General features: G+C 48.5%; 2 protein-coding genes and 1 long non-coding RNA gene across 4 annotated transcripts; 1 reads left to right on the forward strand and 2 right to left on the reverse strand.

Moving 5' to 3' along the window:
• Positions 1–5,582: 5,582 nt before the first annotated feature.
• MIEF1 (mitochondrial elongation factor 1) lies at positions 5,583–15,131 on the reverse strand. The gene is made up of 5 exons (XM_064155222.1): positions 15,045–15,131; positions 13,582–13,730; positions 13,265–13,445; positions 11,127–11,389; positions 5,583–9,937 (listed from the first exon to the last, which is right to left on the reverse strand). Exons 2-5 carry the CDS (start codon positions 13,723–13,725, stop codon positions 9,131–9,133), a joined length of 1,395 nt encoding a protein of 464 aa, XP_064011292.1. The 5' UTR covers positions 13,726–13,730; positions 15,045–15,131; the 3' UTR covers positions 5,583–9,130.
• An 82-nt stretch (positions 15,132–15,213) lies between these two features.
• On the reverse strand, positions 15,214–15,990 carry LOC135181814 (mitochondrial ribosome and complex I assembly factor AltMIEF1). The gene is made up of 2 exons (XM_064155224.1): positions 15,787–15,990; positions 15,214–15,461 (listed from the first exon to the last, which is right to left on the reverse strand). The coding sequence occupies exon 2, from the start codon at positions 15,432–15,434 to the stop codon at positions 15,222–15,224; it is 213 nt and encodes a 70-aa protein (XP_064011294.1). The 5' UTR covers positions 15,435–15,461; positions 15,787–15,990; the 3' UTR covers positions 15,214–15,221.
• Positions 15,991–16,729: 739 nt separating this feature from the next.
• Positions 16,730–18,100, forward strand: LOC135181548 (uncharacterized). Of its 2 annotated transcripts, XR_010304916.1 has the most exons (3): positions 16,730–16,870; positions 16,969–17,095; positions 17,624–18,100. It is a non-coding gene; the product is annotated as an uncharacterized LOC135181548 (long non-coding RNA). The 2 variants fall into 2 exon arrangements; XR_010304915.1 differs by having other exon boundaries at positions 16,730–17,095.
• Positions 18,101–19,738: the final 1,638 nt, after the last annotated feature.

Consider the following 19,738-nt stretch of genomic DNA (forward strand, 5'->3'; position numbering starts at 1 on the left):
GCAAAAAATATGTGTGAAGGGAGGTGGTGATGGTGGTGGTGCAGACTTTTATTCAGGCTATCAGGGGATTTTTAGTTTCTCATCATCCAGCCTTGTTTTATGATTAGTTGGACACGATGATCCCAAAGGTCTTTTCCAACAAGGATGACTCTGTGATTCTATGGGGATAAAAGGACTTGGGGGAGTGTAAAAAATAATTCCTTGTGTGTTAGTGCATGTGGGAGCAGTTTAGCACACAAACACAGCCTTCCAGCTATCAAGCAAGAACAGAAACATGTCTTATGGCAAGTGTTGTTCTTCATGGAGCTATAGATAACATGGACCCCACTGCAGACTTCCTATCTGTCCCTATCAAAAGGGATGTATCTGTGCAGTATCAGCATCTGCTGGAGTCACACTTGTGCCTTCCTATGTAAAAGGAGGAAGATGAGAATGGCAGCATGCATTCCTTCTTTCACTAGCAGTGTAAAGCTAGCAAGAGCTCTGGCCTGATAGACAGGTACAGATTGTGAGACTGCAGCATTTCAGATAGCCACAGATGTTAACACCTGGCCACCACTTCAGTGGATTTCTCTTTCACTGTCTTAGTGCCCTTTAAACATGCCAGGGACAGGACTCCTTGCTGTATCAGTCCAAAAGCAATTACACTGCTCTCCTGAACTAGCATCTGAATTATCATCTTTGTCAGAAGAAGGTGTAAAAGATGTTTTGAGATTGAGTTATTTCAGCTTATCTGTTCAGCAAGGGAGGGTGCACAATGTAAGGCTGATAATGCCAGACTATATCCATCTGTGTATGAAAAGATGGACAGGAGCCATCATTCTGCACTCACAGCCTAGAAGGCCAGTTGTGTCCTGGGCTGCATCAAAAGAAGCATGGACAGCAGATTGACACTCTGCTCTGGTGAGATCTCACCTCAAGTACTGTGTCCAGCTCTGGACCTCCCAGCATAAGGATGTGAACCTGTTAAAGCAGGTTCAGAGAGGGTCACAAGAAGGATCAGAGGGCTGGAACACCTCTCCTGTAAAGAAAGGCTGAGAGACTTGGGGCTGTTCATTATGGAGAAGAGAAGGCTCTGGGGAGACCTTATTGCAGCCTTTCAGTACTTGAAGGGGGCCTCTGAGAAAGATGGGGACAGGCTTTTTAGCAGGGCAATTGTACAAGGGGTGATGGTTTTAAACTAAAAGAGGAGAATTTGATACTAGATATGAGGATTTTTTTTTGTCAACAATGAGGATGGTGAAACACTGGCACAGGTTGCCCAGAGAGGTGGTAGAAGCCCTGTGCCTGTAAAAACTCAAGGTCAGGTTGTGTGGAGCTCTGAGCAACCTCATCTAGTTAAACATGTCCCTGCTTACTGCATGCAGTTAGACTCAATGACCTTTAAAGGCCTCTTCCAACCCAAACCATTCTATGATTCTGTGACTGTTTTTAACTTCAGAGTGTCTTGACAAGGCCAGCAAGAGGCTGTGCCTGGGTATATACTGCTAATGAAACAGTCCTGGGGACACTGTGTATGCATGTGAGATCTCTGACGCTGGCAGGCAGCTTCAGCAGGCACCCTGACAAACCAGGGAGTTCAGATGAGCTCTGAAACTCATTTGAGGATAAATCAACTGCTGATGCTGTAGCTCCCCAGGCCCCCGAGGAGGAACACTGCAGACATTATTCAGTAGTAGCTCTCCACTCCTTGCAGGCAGCAGCTGCATCATGGATGAAATTCACCAGCAGACCTTACTCTGCTTTAATAAACACTTGTTTACAGAGTTTACTGAGTTTATAGTTTTTCCCTGGATGACTGGCATTTTCCCTCCTAGGGCATTTGGCCAGCAAAGACAGAAAGATTTTTTTTTCAGAAGACTCTGAGGCTGCTCTGCTCCCTTTGGATGTGCATAGGCTTGTGGATGGCCTCAGCAGAGCCTCCTCAGGTGTGTTACAGGGGCACTGGGCACAGGCAAGCTAGATTACAGTTCTCAAAGAAGACTTTGTGGTCAAAGGATTGTATTGAGTAGGTGCTGTTGCTTCTCAGTTTCCTGCCCTTTTTACTTGTATCACTGTGGTGCTTGGTGTGGGAGGTTTGCAGTTCTCTTAACAGGAGGAACAGTTTGTGCTTCACTGCTGAGAGCTGCTTTGAGACTAAAGCCAGGTGTCTGAGGACAGCGTCCTCTGTTGGGGAGGTACTGCTGGCCTGCTCTTTCAGCACCCAGAGGGTGAGTCTTTGCTGAGGCCTTGTCCTGATGGATTTCCTAACAACTTTCCCTTCTTACACAAGAGAGAAACTGAAAAAAGAGGAGAAAGGTTCCTAATCCAAATCACTACTCCATTGTTCAAGAAAGGCACTGGGCTAGATGCTTTCTACTGCCCCTTTCACAACCACAGGCAGTGATTTGGAAAAGAGAAGGTTTGTGCCTTGGTCATGTGCTTGCCCCAGCAAAACCCAACCTCTGCTTGAATGGCAGGAAGCTGGGACCTTTGCCAACATGCTCTCTAACAAGCAACATGGGAGCTGCAGCTCTCTGGCCTGTGGGATTACAGCATCTTGTACTACCTTTGCTTCAGCACATCTCAGACCTTCTCACAACATCTCACCACTGCTATAAACATCCAGAAGTTGAACATAATTCAGATTATGTTACCTATATAAGTGGCAGTAGTTATTATGTCCAAGGCTCTAACTATCCTCTGTGCTAAATAAATTCCAGAATTTGAAGGGAAAAACATCTCTCTGCCATACTTTTTCCAGGAAGGATTCCTTCTTGCCTTTCAAAGCAGGCAAGGAACCTGCCAGGACATGAAGAGGGTTGAAGCAATGTCTGTCACAGGACAGATAAAGAGCCCAACACAGTCCATCATTCGCCAGCTATGCCCTTCATGACTGTTGCCTTTTAGGTCCTTGTCCTTTGCAACGCTCAGCAGAACGAGATAAGAGAGTCTTACAGAGTTAGAGCCATTCTAGTGGGATGTCTGACTGGATGCTCTGTCAGCCCTGTGTTTCTGTGGAACAGAGACCATCCTACCACAGTGAGAGGCTGGGGAAGGAGTGGGTGTGCCCTGAACCGAGGGAACTGTTGCCTAAGGAAGGGAAATCCAGATGAAAAGCAGAATCTCAAACAAGCAACTTTTGCCCATTATTTGTATGGAGAAGCTTTTTCATGAAGACTGTGGGTTAGAACTGGTATGTATAGATCTCCTGAGAAGCTTAGCACCGAGTGGTAATAGACAGATCAAAGAGCTACTTAGCCACTGGAGCCAAGGAAATTGAGCCAGGACAGCATAACACAAATCAATTTGTCTTTTAGTATGCTTGACGTGATTTTGGTCAGAACTGACTTCTGCATGAAAGGTTACACTCTTAAAAGGTTTGTGTTCCACGAGCCGAACATGAGCCAGTACTTAGGAAAGGTTACAGTCATAAAGAGCTTGTGTTCTATGAGCCAAACTGTCTCCCACTCTCCTGCCATTTGTAAGATGTCAGGAACACTTTCTGTGTACAGAATGATTTCAGGTATTCCCTGCCTTACCTGCTGCTGGTCTGACCACCCTCTTCTGCCTTACAGTTTGCATACTGTAAAGATGCTATTAGCCTGCTCACCACATTTCTGACTCGGTGGCTTCTCAGAGCATGCCAGTCAAACTTTTACACTGTGTGGAGGGCACATTTGTTGCAGGAGAGCTGTCTGAGGGTGTTCAGTTTTAACAAACAAAAAAAAAGAGGAGGGGAAGAAAAAAAGGAGGGGAGAGAATAATTCTTTAATCCCTCAGATCACAAAAAGATCAGTCTGACAAGGATAAAGAAGATAAAATCCAGGTACCTTGAATGGTTCCCCAACTGTCAAAGCTGTGGCAGTTCTCCTAGAGCTGGAAGTCAATACTGGGTTTCACCGGTGGGACAGAGAATTTCCCACTTCTTGCTTGCTCTATCTGTGAGTAAAGCCAAACATTTCAAGATCCAGTCCTGGGCTGAAGCCACCAAATCATACCCAGTGCAGGTGGGGCAACATTATTTTAACTCACCTGGAAAAGAAAAACTCCTCAATTGGACCAAGGTCCTCTCTTTTTTGCATGAGATTGAATTTGAAAAGCTGCAACTGTTTCAGCCTATTCTGGAGTTTAGAATATTAAAATACACCTTAAAAGAAACAGAGGTGGTTAAGGCTTTGTGGATAAAAACCCCAGAAACATTAATCATACAGTTCAGCACTTTAGCATGACAATTTCAGATCTGGAGTACACCCTCCCTTCATCAGCCTAAGATTAACCAGACTGGAATTTATTTACTTTATAAAGTGAAAAGATGCAAAAATAATTAAGTAAAAGCTTGGCTACATTAATTGCCAGGACAGTGCTGTGGTTATGTAATGCAGCACACAAAGGATTTTGCTTTCCAAAACTCCCTTCCCTCCTAAACTCATTGTTCCTTAGGCTAAGAACAAAAGAGGTGCTGAGTCTTTGCAGCCTGGAGAACCATTTACGCTCTTCTTTGTAGCAACCTTTTCTATACTTGAACTGATTGTTGTGACTCCCCTCAATTATTTTTTCTCTACATTAAATAAACCCCAATCTTTTGATCTTCCCTCTTTATTCATGCCTAGACAGCTTTTATGCAAAGGTGCAACCCACTGGATACATTAAACATGCACTGCAAGCTCTAAGCTTTCCAGGGGCATTAACTTGAGAGGGCAATACCTGGCACAGATTCCTTGAAGCAGCCTATTTTAGTTGTTCCCATAAGACCTTCTATGACATGAAGCGTGCTTGATCTCATCTGATCTGTTTCTGCCACTGAACAGATTAAAGGAGAAAAAAAAAAACAGAAGATGACAACACAAGAAAAAAAAAATGTAGGCTCCTTTAGTATCTAATACATCCTCCAACATAGTCAAGTGTTAATTGCTGAGTCCTCATTAAAACAAGTCTCACAGGACAACGTTGTCACCATTGCACGTCTCCCCACATTAAGAAGCCTGGCAATGATCAAAAGTGGTTTCATGCTTTACTTGACATCCGACACTTCTGCTCCACCTTCCCAAGCAGGCACATAAAGCTGGGCCCTACTGCAAAGAAATTCAATACACCAGACACAGGCACCCGGCACTGCGGCTTCCTCACTGCCTCAAGGCTGATGCCTGGATAAGAGAGGAGTGCATTTGGCAGGGGAGAGGACAGGCACACAGAAATCAACATGTGACTGAGCAAGGGCAGGGGAAGTCTGCACAGTAAAGTTTGATTTCAAGAGGCATGGAAGCCTGTGCGGTCTGGGGAGCCGCACGAAAAGCAGGCGTCTGCCCAGGCACGCAGGCACCGGAGAAAGGATGGGAGGCACAGCCCCAGTTACACATCATCTTGTGACTGGTGCAAAGGCTGCCAGGAGACAGCAGGCTGCAGTCCCCAGCTGATTGCTCTCTCAAGACAAGCTGCAGAACACTGAATGCCCAGCGCCGCCACAGGAAAGCAAATGAAGTAGCAAGGAGTACCTCGGTCCCCAAGCACCGGTGCGGCACAGAATTGTGCCAGCATGAAGGTGCTATCAAGACAAGAGCAGAGACTCTCGTTTGTTTATAAACACACCAGAAGCAAGCAGGTTACTGTGGAAAGTCTTTTTATTTCATAATTTCACACACTCTGTCACAGACCATGCACTTAGAGACTTTCCCCTTTGCAAATCCACAGCCTCCAGGCCTGAGAGATGGGGCATCACCATCCCTTCACTTCTCACTGTGAGTACCCACATGTTAGGAGTGAGGCCCCTGATGGCAGCTCACCAGGAGGCAGAAAGCAGCCTCTTGTTTCCATACCTGCTTTACAAACACAGGAAAATAAAGCCATCTGACTTGAAGAATTAGTGGTGGAGCTCAGCAGCAGTGAAACCCCACAGCTGAGCAAGGTGGTCCTCACCCTCTGGTTACAGGCAACAAGACAACAATCTCATGGGAAGCTCACATGAGCTACACTCTAGCAGAACACAGAGGCACTCTTGGAGCCCAGGGAGCAACCAACCAAACACACGCTCTGGGCCTCTTACAATCAAATTGTCTCTGAGCTGCTCTGCCAGGAAGGCAGCCAGGAGCTGCCCTTTTACATTCAGGTTTAGGTCCCTGTGCTCTGTGCTACAGCTTTGACTAGGAAGGAGCCTGCCTCGAGTTGGGACAGCTCTCCAAGCTGTACATAACATCTGTACTGCATTTAATACTGCAAGGTGCCAATTTGTTTGCCTCTCTGCAAGTATGTTCGACCCACAGGTTGGGTACGGCATTAGTGTAAGTTTCCTGCACACCTGCCCCGCTCCTCCTTCCCTGCATCTGCTGCCCCTTATGCCTGACCCTGCTCTTGAAATACTCCCTAGTTGCAACGTCCCTGTGACACATTACATCTTTGGCCTTTGCCAAGGCTGCCACTGCCAGGGCAGCTGTTGCCCACTGTGATGGCTGCCTGTAGGAAGTGAACATTTGCCTCCTGAGAACAGATTTGTGGCTACCTCAGAGGAGGGCAAATCTGAAGGGGGAAAAACGATGGAAGTGATTCAAGTGAAGTGGAGCAAAGTCTACAGAAAAGACAAAAAGGCAACTTCAGTCTCCATTTGATGAGCTCAATAGCAGCAAGAAATGGCCATAAAATATTAATTCATTAGGTTGCCAGGAAGAAGTAAAAGCATTCACATAAAAAAAAAAATCTATATACAGATATGTATGCTGCAACTGTTCTCAAGCCAGCTCAGACAGTGGCTTGCTCCTGGTTGTCTCTCACCTTTTTTGTACCTGTACTTTTGATCATTCCAAACCATGCTGCTGCTCAATTCTGTGTGAAGACCATGATACTGGAGTCAGCAGCAGGTAAGGTGTGACATCACACTGAAGAAATGAACTGATGGGGAACTCCTGACAACCCAGATACTTTAATATTTTTTGTTGACCTTCAAGTAATTAAAAGAAAGGGGAATTTCCCCCCAGTAGCCTATTGGCTCCAAGTCTCACCTGTCTGCTTTTAGGGTAGGAAGGCTGACATCAGAAAGGCAGTGGAAAGCAGGGAAAGGAAGAGGGGGGGACAAAAATCTGGGAAGCAGAATGAAAAGCAATCCACAGCTGACCAACACTGACTGCTGCAAAACTTACAAAACACAAAAATCATAGAAATGGAGTTTCTGTTAACTTTTGAGAGACTACAGACTTTATATATACACACAAAGTTCAAAGTACACATCTGGCAATCTAGGAAATAGCAGTACTCTAAGGATTAAATAATTTAAAATGCAATGTTGCCTTATCACTGTATACAGGATCCTGTCTGAGACACTGCCTAACATGGACGGAATGCCTGAGAAAGATGCTCCCTCCCTCATCTCACCAGCACTGCTTCTAAAAAAACAAGGCCTAAAACCTCCCCTCTGTGGTTCCACTTCTGAAATTCACCTTAAAACTTCTCTGACAAAGGCAGATAAAGTCCTGAGGAGAGGATGGGAAGAAAGAAGGATTCTTGCTCCCTAGAAAACTGTGTTGCTGCAGTTTCCCCTCCACTGGATAGGGAGGCAAGGGGGAAAAAGGTTGCAAAAGCTGGGAAAAGGTGAGTATGTTTCTGTGACAATAGCTGTGCTGGTCTCTTGAGAGAGGCACTCTCCCTCCTCCCTTTTGAAGACAGGAGACCAGAAGGCTTAATGCAGAGTATACAGAGCCTGCTTTAGGAAACAGAGTGCAGCAGCTGCCCCTGAAAACCCATTCTGCAATCCAGCAGCAGATGGGAGAGCAGTCAAGGGAGAACAGCCTACTGCAAGCATAAACAAGAGTGGGCAGAACTGCATTACCAGCCAGTCCAGAGAGAAAGGGGAGATGTGCCCTCACCAGCCTCCAAAAACAACTGTAGACTGCAAGCACTGGAAAGTCAGCGCATGGGAATGAGGAAGGGGATGGACAGCCTCAATTCCAAGGTGGCAGGGGAGTGGACTAAAGCACACACTGACAGCAGATGGAAAAGCCAATGTATCTCTACATGTCAGCTTTGCATGTGTGCCTTAGCATCAGTGTATGGGACAGAAGCTCACTGATGACACCAGTTCAGTCCTATCACCTTCACAGGCTTACAGCTGGTGAGAATCTGGTTTACATGTGCTTATCACAAAGCCCTTTTCAGGCACACAGTCTTGCTTCCACCTCCTGTAAGCCACAACAGACATAAGCTCTTGGGGAAAACATGAAAAAAAAAACCCCAAACCCAGTTCCCATTTGTCTCCAACCTCTTCCCTACAGTCAGCCTCTTCCTTTAGGCCAGAGACGTCTAAGGAGCCATTCTGCACTGCATTCCCACCAGCAACACCCAGCAGATCTGGCTAGGCAGGAATGGCAAGCCCTGCTCTTTCAGCCTCCTCACAGCCACACCAGAAAGGTTTCCTCCTCCCTTACCACAGCTTCAGTGAGAACTGCCCATACTGGAGGTTGTGCTGAAGCAGTCTGGGCAGGCCTTAGCCCTTACTCTTCAACCCAGTTTGCAAAGGATGAGAAGGCTCCATAGCAGCAGGAGCCATGGCCTTTCTCCTGTTCCAAGCCCTGCAACCCTCAATACTGTCAGTGCAATCATTATCCACTCAAGAACACAAAACCCCAAAACATCTCACTTAAGTCTGCCCTGCAGGACTGGGTCAAAAGGATGAAAGAAGAAAACAAATAAAAGGAATTGAGGCTGTGGTACAGCAAGAGAAAAAAAACACGAGGTAAAGTGAGACTGGAGGAAAGGACCTCAATGCAAGTCTGCTAAAATCACTGGATTTACCAGCCCAGTTCCACCTTCTTAAGATCAAAGTGGACTCACTACCGTAAGTGTACTACAGGGAAAAAATGGTGCATAGTTTGGTTTATCTTTTTTGGTAGACACTTAAACATCAGCAGAATTTAGGTGAAGGTCTTAAAGCTACAGTTTTAGCCTCTTTACCCTAGCCAATGGATACTTGTTGGGGCAGAGATGGTGGAAATGGACCAGTAGCACCAAGAAATTCAGTGGGAGCACCAACTCCAGAGCAGGAAATAATAATGAACCAAAAGGAGACAGAAAAAGGGGGAGAGAGAGAAGTGGAGGAGACATATTTCGCAGTAATCAATGTCCACCTTGGCTAAGCCCTATCAGCACTTCCCTAGCTAAGGCCCCATTATGTCTGCAGCAAGACCTCTGGCTCTGACAGAGAGCTGTAGAGGGTATAGCCCAACTCATCCACTTCTTCAGGGGTGAGTTCTGAGAACAAGTTCACCTTGGGGCTCAGGGCACTAGGGAGGACACCTGCCTCCAAGTAGCGGATCAGCCCCTTCAGCGCCTGCAAGAAGCGATCAGCCAGCATGTCCTGGGACCAGTCGGACTCTTCCTGGGATAGGTGCAGGATGACATTGGTGAGCTGGCTGGCAGTGAGGTGCCCCAGGGCTGGGTTTAACTTGCATATTGCTTTCAAGATCTTCAGGCACAAGCAACGGCAGCCAGAATCGCACTGGTCCAGGGCCCGGAGGCGAGCGGTCTCAGCTGGCCGCAGGCTCAGGCGCCACAGATTGTCGTTCTGGGCCAGTCGATGGGGTTTGGCCACAAGTATGATGTCACCCAGCGTCAGGGACGGGAGGAAGTCGATAAAAAGGTGCCGCCCGGGGTCGTACTGGACCTCCAGCGTCAAATCCGCTGGGGGAGCTGCTGGACGGATCACGTAATCCAAGAGAGAGCCAATTGCTGGCCAGTTAATGGAGCCAGCTACGACTTTCTCAAAGGTGTCTGCTACGGCTTTGGGAGAGAGGTAACCTCCCACCACACAGCGGTCCCAGTAGCTGCTCCCACGGGGAAAATACTCCGGGTTTTCCCTACGCACCAAGTAGAAGCCAGGAATGTTCATGATAGTGTCCTCACCAGGGATGCACGACCACAGGTTCTGCTCCAGCATCAGAGGCACAATGAGCTGGATGTGATCAGCTGTCACTACCTTTCACAAGAGAGAAAAGTCAGTAAGAACAAACTGTCTCTCTCCACACTCGGTTTCATTCACCATCTTTAGACAGCCTTCTGTTCAAAGGAACTTGGAATATGGATTTAGCTGTTTCACTCTCCAATCTGTGTAGATGTCACAGCCACCCTTTGTCAAAAGACATTCTGAATGATTATTTCCCATCACCAGTAGGATAACTCCAAGGTACAATCTAAGCTAGTATGTACTATTTATGGTCTAGTTGATTGGATATTGGATAGGGCTGGACTGGAAGATCTTGGTTGGATAGGTTGGACTGGATGGTAAGTTGGATAGGTTGGACTGGATGATCTTGGAGGTCTCTTCCAACCTGGTTGATTCTATGATTCTGATTTAGAGATATTAAAAAACTTCAACACTTGACATGGACTGCACATACATGAATCATTTTGTCTCCTATTGCTCTAAGTTCACTTTTTGGATGTGAGATGCACAGCAACACCACATGGTAATTTCAAACAGGATGTAGAGTATTAGGTTTCTAGACAAGCTTAAGTTGCTATGGTTTAATCATCCCACACTACAGCTAGGTACTGCCCTCACCTGGTCTATCACTTTGTTTGGAAAAAGGTCATTAAAGCTCCCTTTTCACCAACGTGCTTAAGACCCTGGATCTAAGTTTTACTGGACACTTGACACTGCATTCCAGAGCTCTGACTCTAATGAAGAAGTGTGCCTCTGAATCACTCACTACAGCCACGGGCATCTTGCCATCAAGGAGATATGCAGCAGGGACTGCTGTCCAATCCAGGTCTATCATGCATTAAAAGGTAGGGAAGACCTACATGAATATACAGGAATTCTAAGGGAATCTTTGGGAGGGATAGAGAGAAAACAGGTCTGCTGGAGAAACAGCAAAGGGAGCTAAAGAGTAAGACAGAAGGGAAGGAAAGAAGGGCTGACATCATCTGGAGAAATGAACCAGAAGCAGCAAATGCTTTGCAGACAGCACCAGAGCAGGCTGGTCACACCTGTCCCAACGCTACTGCAGCAATCAGCGCTCAGCTCTACAGTGAGAAAGGCGACACCAGGAGCCTTATTACAGAGGAATGTTGTGCTGAGCCAGCACTGCCAAAAGTGAAGTCTGAAACGCCCCTGCCTACTCAGCCATCTGAATGATGACCCATCATGAGGCCCCAGGAATTACCTGCAGATCATCATAAAGGCTGCCGCTGAGGTACATGTCACGCAGGGGCATGTCTGGGAGCTTGGCACGTAGGAAGCTGCGCAGCTCAGCACAGATATCCACAGCTGCCTGCTTGGCCCGGGCCTGCTCCTCCGCTGGGATGGCCACTTTCCTGCGGTAGTAAGCAAAGAGCTTTTCTTGCAGAGACAGACGGAGGCGGGACTTCTTCAGCTCCACTTGACTCCTCTTGGCAGACGGCTTGGGCTTGGCCGGTCGGAAAAAGTCTGCAAGAGGGAAGGAAAACTCTTGGTCATCTGCAGGGTTTCACTGAGAAGTGATCCGCAAAAGGAAACCTGCAGCATGGACACACAGCCTCCTAGGTATCAAAAAAGATTTCAGCAGACATTTTGCATGCTTTACACAGGTACTGGTCAAAAGGGAGGTGCTGAGAAACTTCAAAAGGTAATACTACAAGCTTCAAACGAGATGAAAACAAGTTAGATTTGGAATTTAGCCAGAACTAGACTAACATCATGTATGAGGAAGTAATTTTAATGGCTATGTGGGTAATTTCATCAAAAATTTATCACTGTTAACCAGTGCAGAAGCTTTCAACATGATGCCAGACCAGTGGACAAAACACTCTTGGACAACCGTCACGATCTCACCAAGTTTTAATGTTATACTGTTTTTTACAGATTATCATCAAGTCAATCCTGACTAGGCTATGAGATCAGAGAGTACCACGCCAGCTGGAAATGAAATTGTTGTTAGGAGTCTGATCAATATGTCTCAGGATGGTAAGCTGACAGATCTTGGAGCCAGCATAGCTCAGGCAATCACAGTCCAAATTAAAAACTCGCTCAAACTTCCACTGGCCAAAGAACAGAGAGCACACTCTTAAGCAGAAGGCAGTGCTTTATGCTGTTGTCTACCTTATTAAGCAATGTCCAACCTGCACAGACTCTCTAAGCCTCTTTATTTTTCTGATTGATTTCCTAAAGAAAAAAGTGATTGTTTCCCATCTGTTTTTCACACGTCTGGACCCAGAGTTTCAGAATTTAATCAATGAGAATTAGGGAAGAAATCCAGACCTAAGAGATCTTTGGAAGGGCTGTAGTACTTCATGGGTGTAAGAGAAAGTTTCAAGTCAGTAGTTCCATTAAGGCAATCAGCTGCTGCACATCTGTTTTGCAACAGGCATTTGCAGCACTTGCAGAAGGGCTGACCAAGCTGTGCACAGACCCGTCTTGCTCAACCTCAGCAGCTGCTGTCACTTTTCCCACTGGGGTCTTTTGAACAAATCTGATCTTGCAAGAAGGAAAATAGCCCACAAAACCATAGGGAATCAAACTTCATTGCCTGTTCCTGAAAAACAAAATCATCTTTCAGGGCCTTCAATCAAATTATCTAGATTCCATCGAACACTGCTGTCTGTTTAACATTTCCTCAGCAGAATATCCATTGCTATCCTGAAGCTGACTTTCTTGCAGATAATATGAAAATCAAATTAAAAGTTTAATCTCTACTTGTATTTTAAATTTCCAAGTGTAAATCTCCTGAAGGCACAAAGGATAGAAAAGTAAAACTGGTGAGGGAAACTAATCAAACACATAACCAGCACAGGCAAACTCAAAATTATTTATCATCCCATTGACAAGGGAGACTATAGGTGACCTCTGATAGTCTGACAAAGACTAACACAGTGATAATCAGCAGTAAATAAGCTAATAGTGATTAGGAGAATGGTAGAAATACCATAAGAAATTCCATTATTAATTGCTAGGACATTCACAGTTCAAATATTCCCCTCTCAAAAAGAAACAAATAAACTGGAATGGTCCAAAGAGAGGCAACAGAGAGCCTGAAATTAATGAAATGGCTTTTTAATCAAGAAAGATTGCACAGATAAGTATTTAGCTTTGAAGAGAAAAGACTGAGGGAGAATAAAGCTGAAGACTTTGAAGTCATGAGAGGAATAAGGAATGCAAACAGATGACTCTTATTCACTGGTGCCCAATCTGACTTCTAATTCTTGAAGTCCTACATTTAAATGCCAGTCTAGAGAGACAATTCTTTTTCCTGTGTTTCTTGAAGTTGATTCAGAGTTTATGGCTCTGTGTGATTCTGTAATGCAGGGCTGGCAGCCTGCTCCTTACCTGTGTCTGCAGATGAAGCATCGGTGGGAAGGGTCTGCAGGGAGCGGCTGAGGTTAGTCCTCATGTCATGGCTCAGTAAGCGCGAGGAGGAGCCCAGCCAGTTTGGTTCTTCCCAGCTTCTCTTTCCCGACTGGCTCAAGCGAGTGGGGCTGCTGGGAGCACTGATTGCGCGGTCATACATCTAAGGCGACACCACCAGGCACAGTTTGAGTCGTTAAGAGCCCAATATTTGCATCTCACCCAGCCTACTGCTAGGTCCTGGGTCGTTCTGATCCCCCTGCTCAGCTGCCCCCTCACTGCCCCACAGGCTCACTCACCCGTTTGACGGCCAGCGTGGCAATGCCCAGCATAGCTGCTCCACCCACGCCCAGCACCAGCCGGGCATTGGACAGCACAAAGTCGATGGCTGTGCCGATGCCGTTGTCATCTTTCCTGCCCTTGCGCGGCCCAGCGCCTGCCATCTCACCTGGAGAGAGCAGAACCATTACATTACACAGCCCTAACAGTTCACTGCCTCCTCCTCCATCCCACGCTCATGGCTTTTAGCACAGAGCCATAGGAAAGGAACACCTAACCCTGCAGCCTCTGTACCTTCCCTCAAGGAGCTGCTTATCCCCAGACACAGCCAAGCTCTGCAATGAAAGCATTTCTTTGCTTCCAGTTCCATCTATGACCTGAAGAAAACCACTAAATTTATGTGAGACTAATGACTGGAGCAGGTTTAACTGTGCAGCCACATGATGCTTTTTAAAAAAGAACTCAAGATTTACTTCAGCAACATTTTGCAATAAAATCCTGTGTAACCAGGTCTTTTCCTCTTCATTTGTGCTTCTCACCCAAGTATGGCTTTCTAAATGCAAATTTACTTTTCTTATTCTCAATCTAACACGTGTCAGTTTCCTCATAAAGTGGTGCAAGGATGGCCAACTTATTTGCCATAACAAATCAGTCTTCCCAAGAGCTGACAGGCAGTCTCATAGCATCCACTCCTAAACTCATTTTTGGACAAAGGCTGGTCCCAGATAGAATTACAGAAGAGTTTGGGTTGGAAGGGACCTCCAAAGGTCATCTAGTCCAATCCCTTGCAGTGATCAGGGACATCCTCTACTAGATCAGGTTGCCAGCCCAGAGACTAGTCAAGCCTGACCTTGAATATCTCCAAGGATGGGGCCTCAACTACTTCCCTGAGTGACCTGTTCTTGTGTTCCACCACCCTCACAGGAAACAATTTGTTCCTAACATCCAACCTAAATCTATTCTTAGCTCTAATACTTCAGAGACACCTAAGAGGCAACATCAGAGACCACAACATATCACAAAGAGAGCAGCTGTCTTGCTTTCGCAGGACATTTATTGCCATCCTCAGAGCTGGTTGGTTTCTCTCATACAATTCAAGTAGAACACAAATGCTAATATTTTCTTACACGTGTAGTTTTGTTTTCTCCAGTTCCCATTTAACCTGATCATGGCCAGCTACATGTGCAAAACACACTTTGCCACCACTGTGCCCACAGGTGAACCTACATTCTACATGAAAACACCAAGAAACTCTTCCAACTTGACTTGTTTTCCTTGCCAGCTTCACAGTTCTGCTGCCCGCCTCAACTGGGTGGTTTGAAGCCACCTTTAGTTTTTTTTCTAAGGCGAAGTTACATTTCAGGAGGAATGTTCTTGGCTTGATGAACCAAAAATCCACTCACTCTCTCTTATGACACAGAGACAAAATGCACTTTCACATATAACCATGAAAACCATGGTTATATCATTGCAAATGACCTACCTGTGAGCTAATGCATTTGTAAAGAGAACAGGAGAGCCCTCCTGGTGTGCCTGTGGAAGCACCTTCCAGACTTCTTCAAGATAGTGGTGGGCAGGGAACGTTAAACATCTCGTTTGGTTACCGGGGGGATTGTGGAAAGAAAAGGGCAGTAGAGCCAAAAGGATCTAGGGGGAATCTCTAAACGAGGCCCCCAAGTTTGCTCTGCAGGAAGGCTTGTCCCTTCTCTAACTGTCTTTCTTTGTCCTCCAGCCGCTGCAGCCCCCGGTTCTTGCGGAACTCTCGGCGGATGAAAGCGAGGTAGAAATCCCGGTCAGTGTAGCGCAGCCCACGGCCCTGGCGCAGCAGGGCCCGATAGAGGGTCAGGACAGCCTCTCGGGACCACGCTGCCATGAGGGAAGGGGTGCGTGGACAGGCGACCTAGGGAGAAGTGACGATGTAAGGTATCCGAGTCAGCTTTTCACCCTCCGAGGGACGGACCCCTCCAAGCCTGGCCCCACAGATCACCGCCCTCCTCCGCCCGGGAAGGGCTCGCTAGCAGCCTCGCTAACGGCGTACCGAGGGTAGCAGGCTCTCTAAAGGCGTAACGCCACAGACCCTGTTGCCGAGAACGGGCGGGCCCCGCCGCCCGGCCCTTCCCATGGGGGGCCGCCCCCGGGTCGCTCTCAGCACCCGCTCTCTGCCGGATCCCGAGCTGGGCTGGAGCCCGCGGAGGCCCCGCAGGGACTGGCCGAATCACACTCACCGGGGAGGACCAGGCCAAGGCAGAGAGAGACGCTCCAGACCCCTCACGGCAGCCGCTTTCCTTCAACGGACGCCGCCACCTCCCTCCCGGCACCGCTCCCGGGGTCACCCGGCAACATGGCCGATCCGCTTCCGGGCCGTGAGCTCGGCTCCGCCAATCATAGCACTCGCTCTCGGGGACCCAGCTCGTCCCTCTGGCGTTTGAGTTCCGGTCTGCGCGCCCAGGCGGCGGCAGCAGCGCAGCGCCGTCGCCCCCTGCCGGCGGCAGCAGCGCAGCGCAGTCTCCTCCCGCCTGCAGGGTGCTGCCGCCGCACGGCACACGGGAGGGGACGCGCCGCGCTGCACGCCCGCGCACGCAGGCTGCCACCTGCCGGCGGGGAGCGGGACTGCTGGCCCCGTTGCTCTCAGTGGAAGCTGGGCCGGGGCAGGCTGGACCAGTGACGGTCTGAAAAGGTCGTGCTCTGCAGGGGCTGAGGACTTCGATGATCAGCGGCTTCCTCACCAGGGATGGCTATGGGAAAGAGTCGAGGGCAGGGCAGTTCTGAGTGGAGCAGGGGCCCAGTGGGACTCGCACGGTGTGGCCGGGAGGAGCCCAGGCTGTGTCTCGACAGTCTAGGGGGAAGCAGCTGCTTCCCATCTTGGCTTGAGCTGTCACCACAGCGGAGAGAGGGGATGTCCCCTTCTCCTTGAGCTTGCAGCAGCCCTCGAGGCCAGGATAGACACCGGTGCTGAACCTGCCTCCGGACCCAGGGCTTGTGCCGCCGCGGAAGGTCTCATTAGCAGCCCGACCTTTGTGCGCGGTGGTGTGAAACGGGCTGGGTTGTGAGCCTCGCAGCTCCACCTGCCCGCGGCGGTACTCCCCACAGCCCCAGAGCAGCTGGAGCCACTAATTGGTATTTCATTTCATCAGTCTGGCTTTGAGGGCCCTAAATGCCATCAGATGACTTGGTGCGAGGGAGAGTAAGCGCTCGGCACGCCGCAGCGAGTCACCGTGCACGGCAGAGGCTGTGACGGGCTCGGGCTGTGCGTGCTGGCTGTGCGGGGTAGTGCTGGGGTGCACTGAGAGCGCTTCTTTGGTGCTCCAGGTTAGGTGGGGAGCAGTGGATTCATGCTTCAGGTACCCCTCACTCCCCTGACACTCTTTACAAAATAGCTTAACAGACTCAAGCTCTTTATCTCCAAGGAACTTGGGGCTCGGTCTGGAAGCCTCAAGATCTCTGGTAGAAGGGCAGCAGTGGGCAGCTTCTCCAGGGTCTGCCTGAGATGGGAAGGAGCCTTCTGAAACGAGGACCTCCCACCTCTCTGTCCAGGTGCAAATCCCTTTTTCTCTCATTTTTGCCTTCTCTACTATATTCCTATTCTGGGTTGTAATTATTCTTCCTTGCCCTGTCCTTCCCCTCAGATCCTACCAAAATATAAAACATAGCTGCATATGCTGTGCTTCCCCTGAGGGCAAGGGTGAGAGAAAGAACAAACTGTGTGTGACAGAGGAGAGCCACATCACTTCACACCCTTCTCAGTGACACCAGATATGACAGTGATAGAACTGAGCAGGAAGAAAACCAGAAGCTCTGGACTGGCTTGCTCTGTGCCAATCTCCCCTTGTTCATTTCCTTTCCAAGATAAACAACCCAAATCATTTTGATCTCTCTTTGTGAGCAAATTTGCCATGCCCCTAATCAGCCCTTTCTGAGCAAGGCTTACTTGAACTGCAGACAGTATTCCCAGAGAGGCCCTGCTAGTGATTTGCATAATAGCATTATCATATTTTCCATATTATTCTCCCCTCTTCCTTCTGCATGCTAATATTTTGTGCGTGTTTTCTTTCTAACCTGCAGTTCCTCACAGAGCCAGAGATTGTGAGACATCCAGATCCTTTCCTGACTTGCTAGAGACCGTCTGGAGCTTTGTCCTCCTTACCTGCAATTTGGGTATTTTGGATTTTGCCTGTGCCCAGTTAAACCTTGACAAATGCTTAGTGTTGCCCATTTACCACATTTGCATTTCACTTACAGTCCTCTCTGATGTCCGCAAGAGCCAATAGCTTTGAGTCATCTCTTAGAAATGTTTGGTATACTGCTTTTCTTTGTTTCCAGATCACCAGTTCATATACTGAGCTATCTGGGACCTGGAGGCAGCATTTGTATTCCCTACCCTTAACCTTCTGCCAGAATGAAAATCGATCTTTGAATCTTCCTTGCAGCTTCCTGCCTCCTCCTCGGGTTGCTGATCCACAGAAATACTTCACTCCTCTCAACAGGGCTCTGTTGCCTCCGGGCAGGTGCACTGATGAGCCCACTCTCCAAAATTCTGAAGTCTGGATCAAAACTTGCACAGCTGCCTACAGCAAACCCCTAATGCTCTGTGTGGCTGACCCAGGCAGCTTTCCGTGCTGCCCTCCTGCCATGGCAGCCAAGGACTGCCTGCCTCCCTAACCACCCCTTCCCAGCCTGTCCCCCTTGAGTTGTGCCTATTTTAGTGTTTCTCTGGTTTTCCCCTCTTGGGCTGGGCTCCAGCTCCTTGCCAGCAGCTTGTGTGCGCATGTTGTGAACTCCTCTGGCCACGCCATGATGTGTGCCTCCAAACTGCCCAGGTCCCTCTGAGAAGGCTTCTCCCTGTGCCCACTGCCTGATGTGGTCTCCTCGTTGCTCACACCATGCAGGCACGGGTGTTCCACCCGCCCCCTCTGCCTTGCAAAGAGAAGGGCAAACGCAACAGCAGAGCAACACACAATCAGTGCCACCCTCACTTCTGTGCAAGTGCCAGACCTTTGGTAACGTGCTGGGAGCTGCGAACTTGAACAGAGCATTGAGAAGCAGCATCCACTTCTCTCCCATCTCAGCTGGCTCCTCTGCTGACCCACTGCACTGCAGCCACTCTTGTGGGAACTCACCCAGCATCCCCAAAGCCTGGTGCTGCCCACATAAGAGACTGGTCCCTCCGCAGAGGTCCCTTCCAACCCCTATCGTTCTGTGAAAAGCAGCAAACCGCTGCCTCTGAGCCTGGCTTGCAGTCTCTGCTCCTAGTAGCCAAATGCCATTCCCAGGGCTTCTCATCACACGTTTTGCAAGGGCAGGGCCATTCCCAGCCAGGCAGACGTCCCTGTGCTGCCCACCACCAGCCAGCAAACCTTCCCTGGGCAGCAGGGAGATGAAAGTGACCCACACAGCTGCAAATGGCATCTTGGAGGGGTGCAGAATAAAACTCTGCTTGGAAGCAGAAGGCTGGCCTCTTACAGGAGCCAGGAAACAGTCCCAAAACGTGGGAGAGAAGATGGGTCGTGACCAACCAATGCCATTTGAGCTTGGGCTGAATTTCCTTAACATTTTCTGATAAATGGTCTTTGCAAGAAGCCTCTTGGCAGTCTAACTCTGCTCAGCAGCTCTCTTTTCCATTTCAGCCCCATTTCTTTACTTTTCTAGAGCAGTTGCAAGGAATAATGGCATTTGGGTTCCTGCTCTCCAACTGTGATGAGCCAGGAGGAGCAGAGGGACAAAGGTGGTGCAAGTAGCTTCATTCCCTAAACCCACAACAGCTTTGATGTTCAGCACACTTGGGAAGGAAGGTAGGTGCTGAGGGAGGTGAGACCACTGATACAGAGCCACCTTTCAAAGGCCATTCCTGATTTACAGCCAAGACTCAGACTTTAGTAAGAGCCACTCTGGGGTGCCACACAGGCTGTGTTTTTGCTAGAGGAGAAGAAAGGAAAGGTTCCCAGCCCCACTGCTGCTAAAGTGGGGCTTTTCAACTGCCCAAACTCCAACCCTGCAGCCCAGGGAGCTGCAAACATTGGCAGTGCCAAGCTGTCTCCTGCTGCGGCTGCGAGAGTCTGCACATTGAAAATGCTGCCCAAGTATTTTTGCAGTTGGTCTGAGCACACCTTCATTCTCAGCACTGCTCATGTTTCTTTAACCAGATTTCCCCATGGCTGGGTTTCTTGGGGGCTTGTTTTT

This window comes from Pogoniulus pusillus, chromosome 15, assembly GCF_015220805.1.
Source record: "Pogoniulus pusillus isolate bPogPus1 chromosome 15, bPogPus1.pri, whole genome shotgun sequence".
Taxonomy (NCBI): Eukaryota; Metazoa; Chordata; class Aves; order Piciformes; family Lybiidae; genus Pogoniulus; species Pogoniulus pusillus.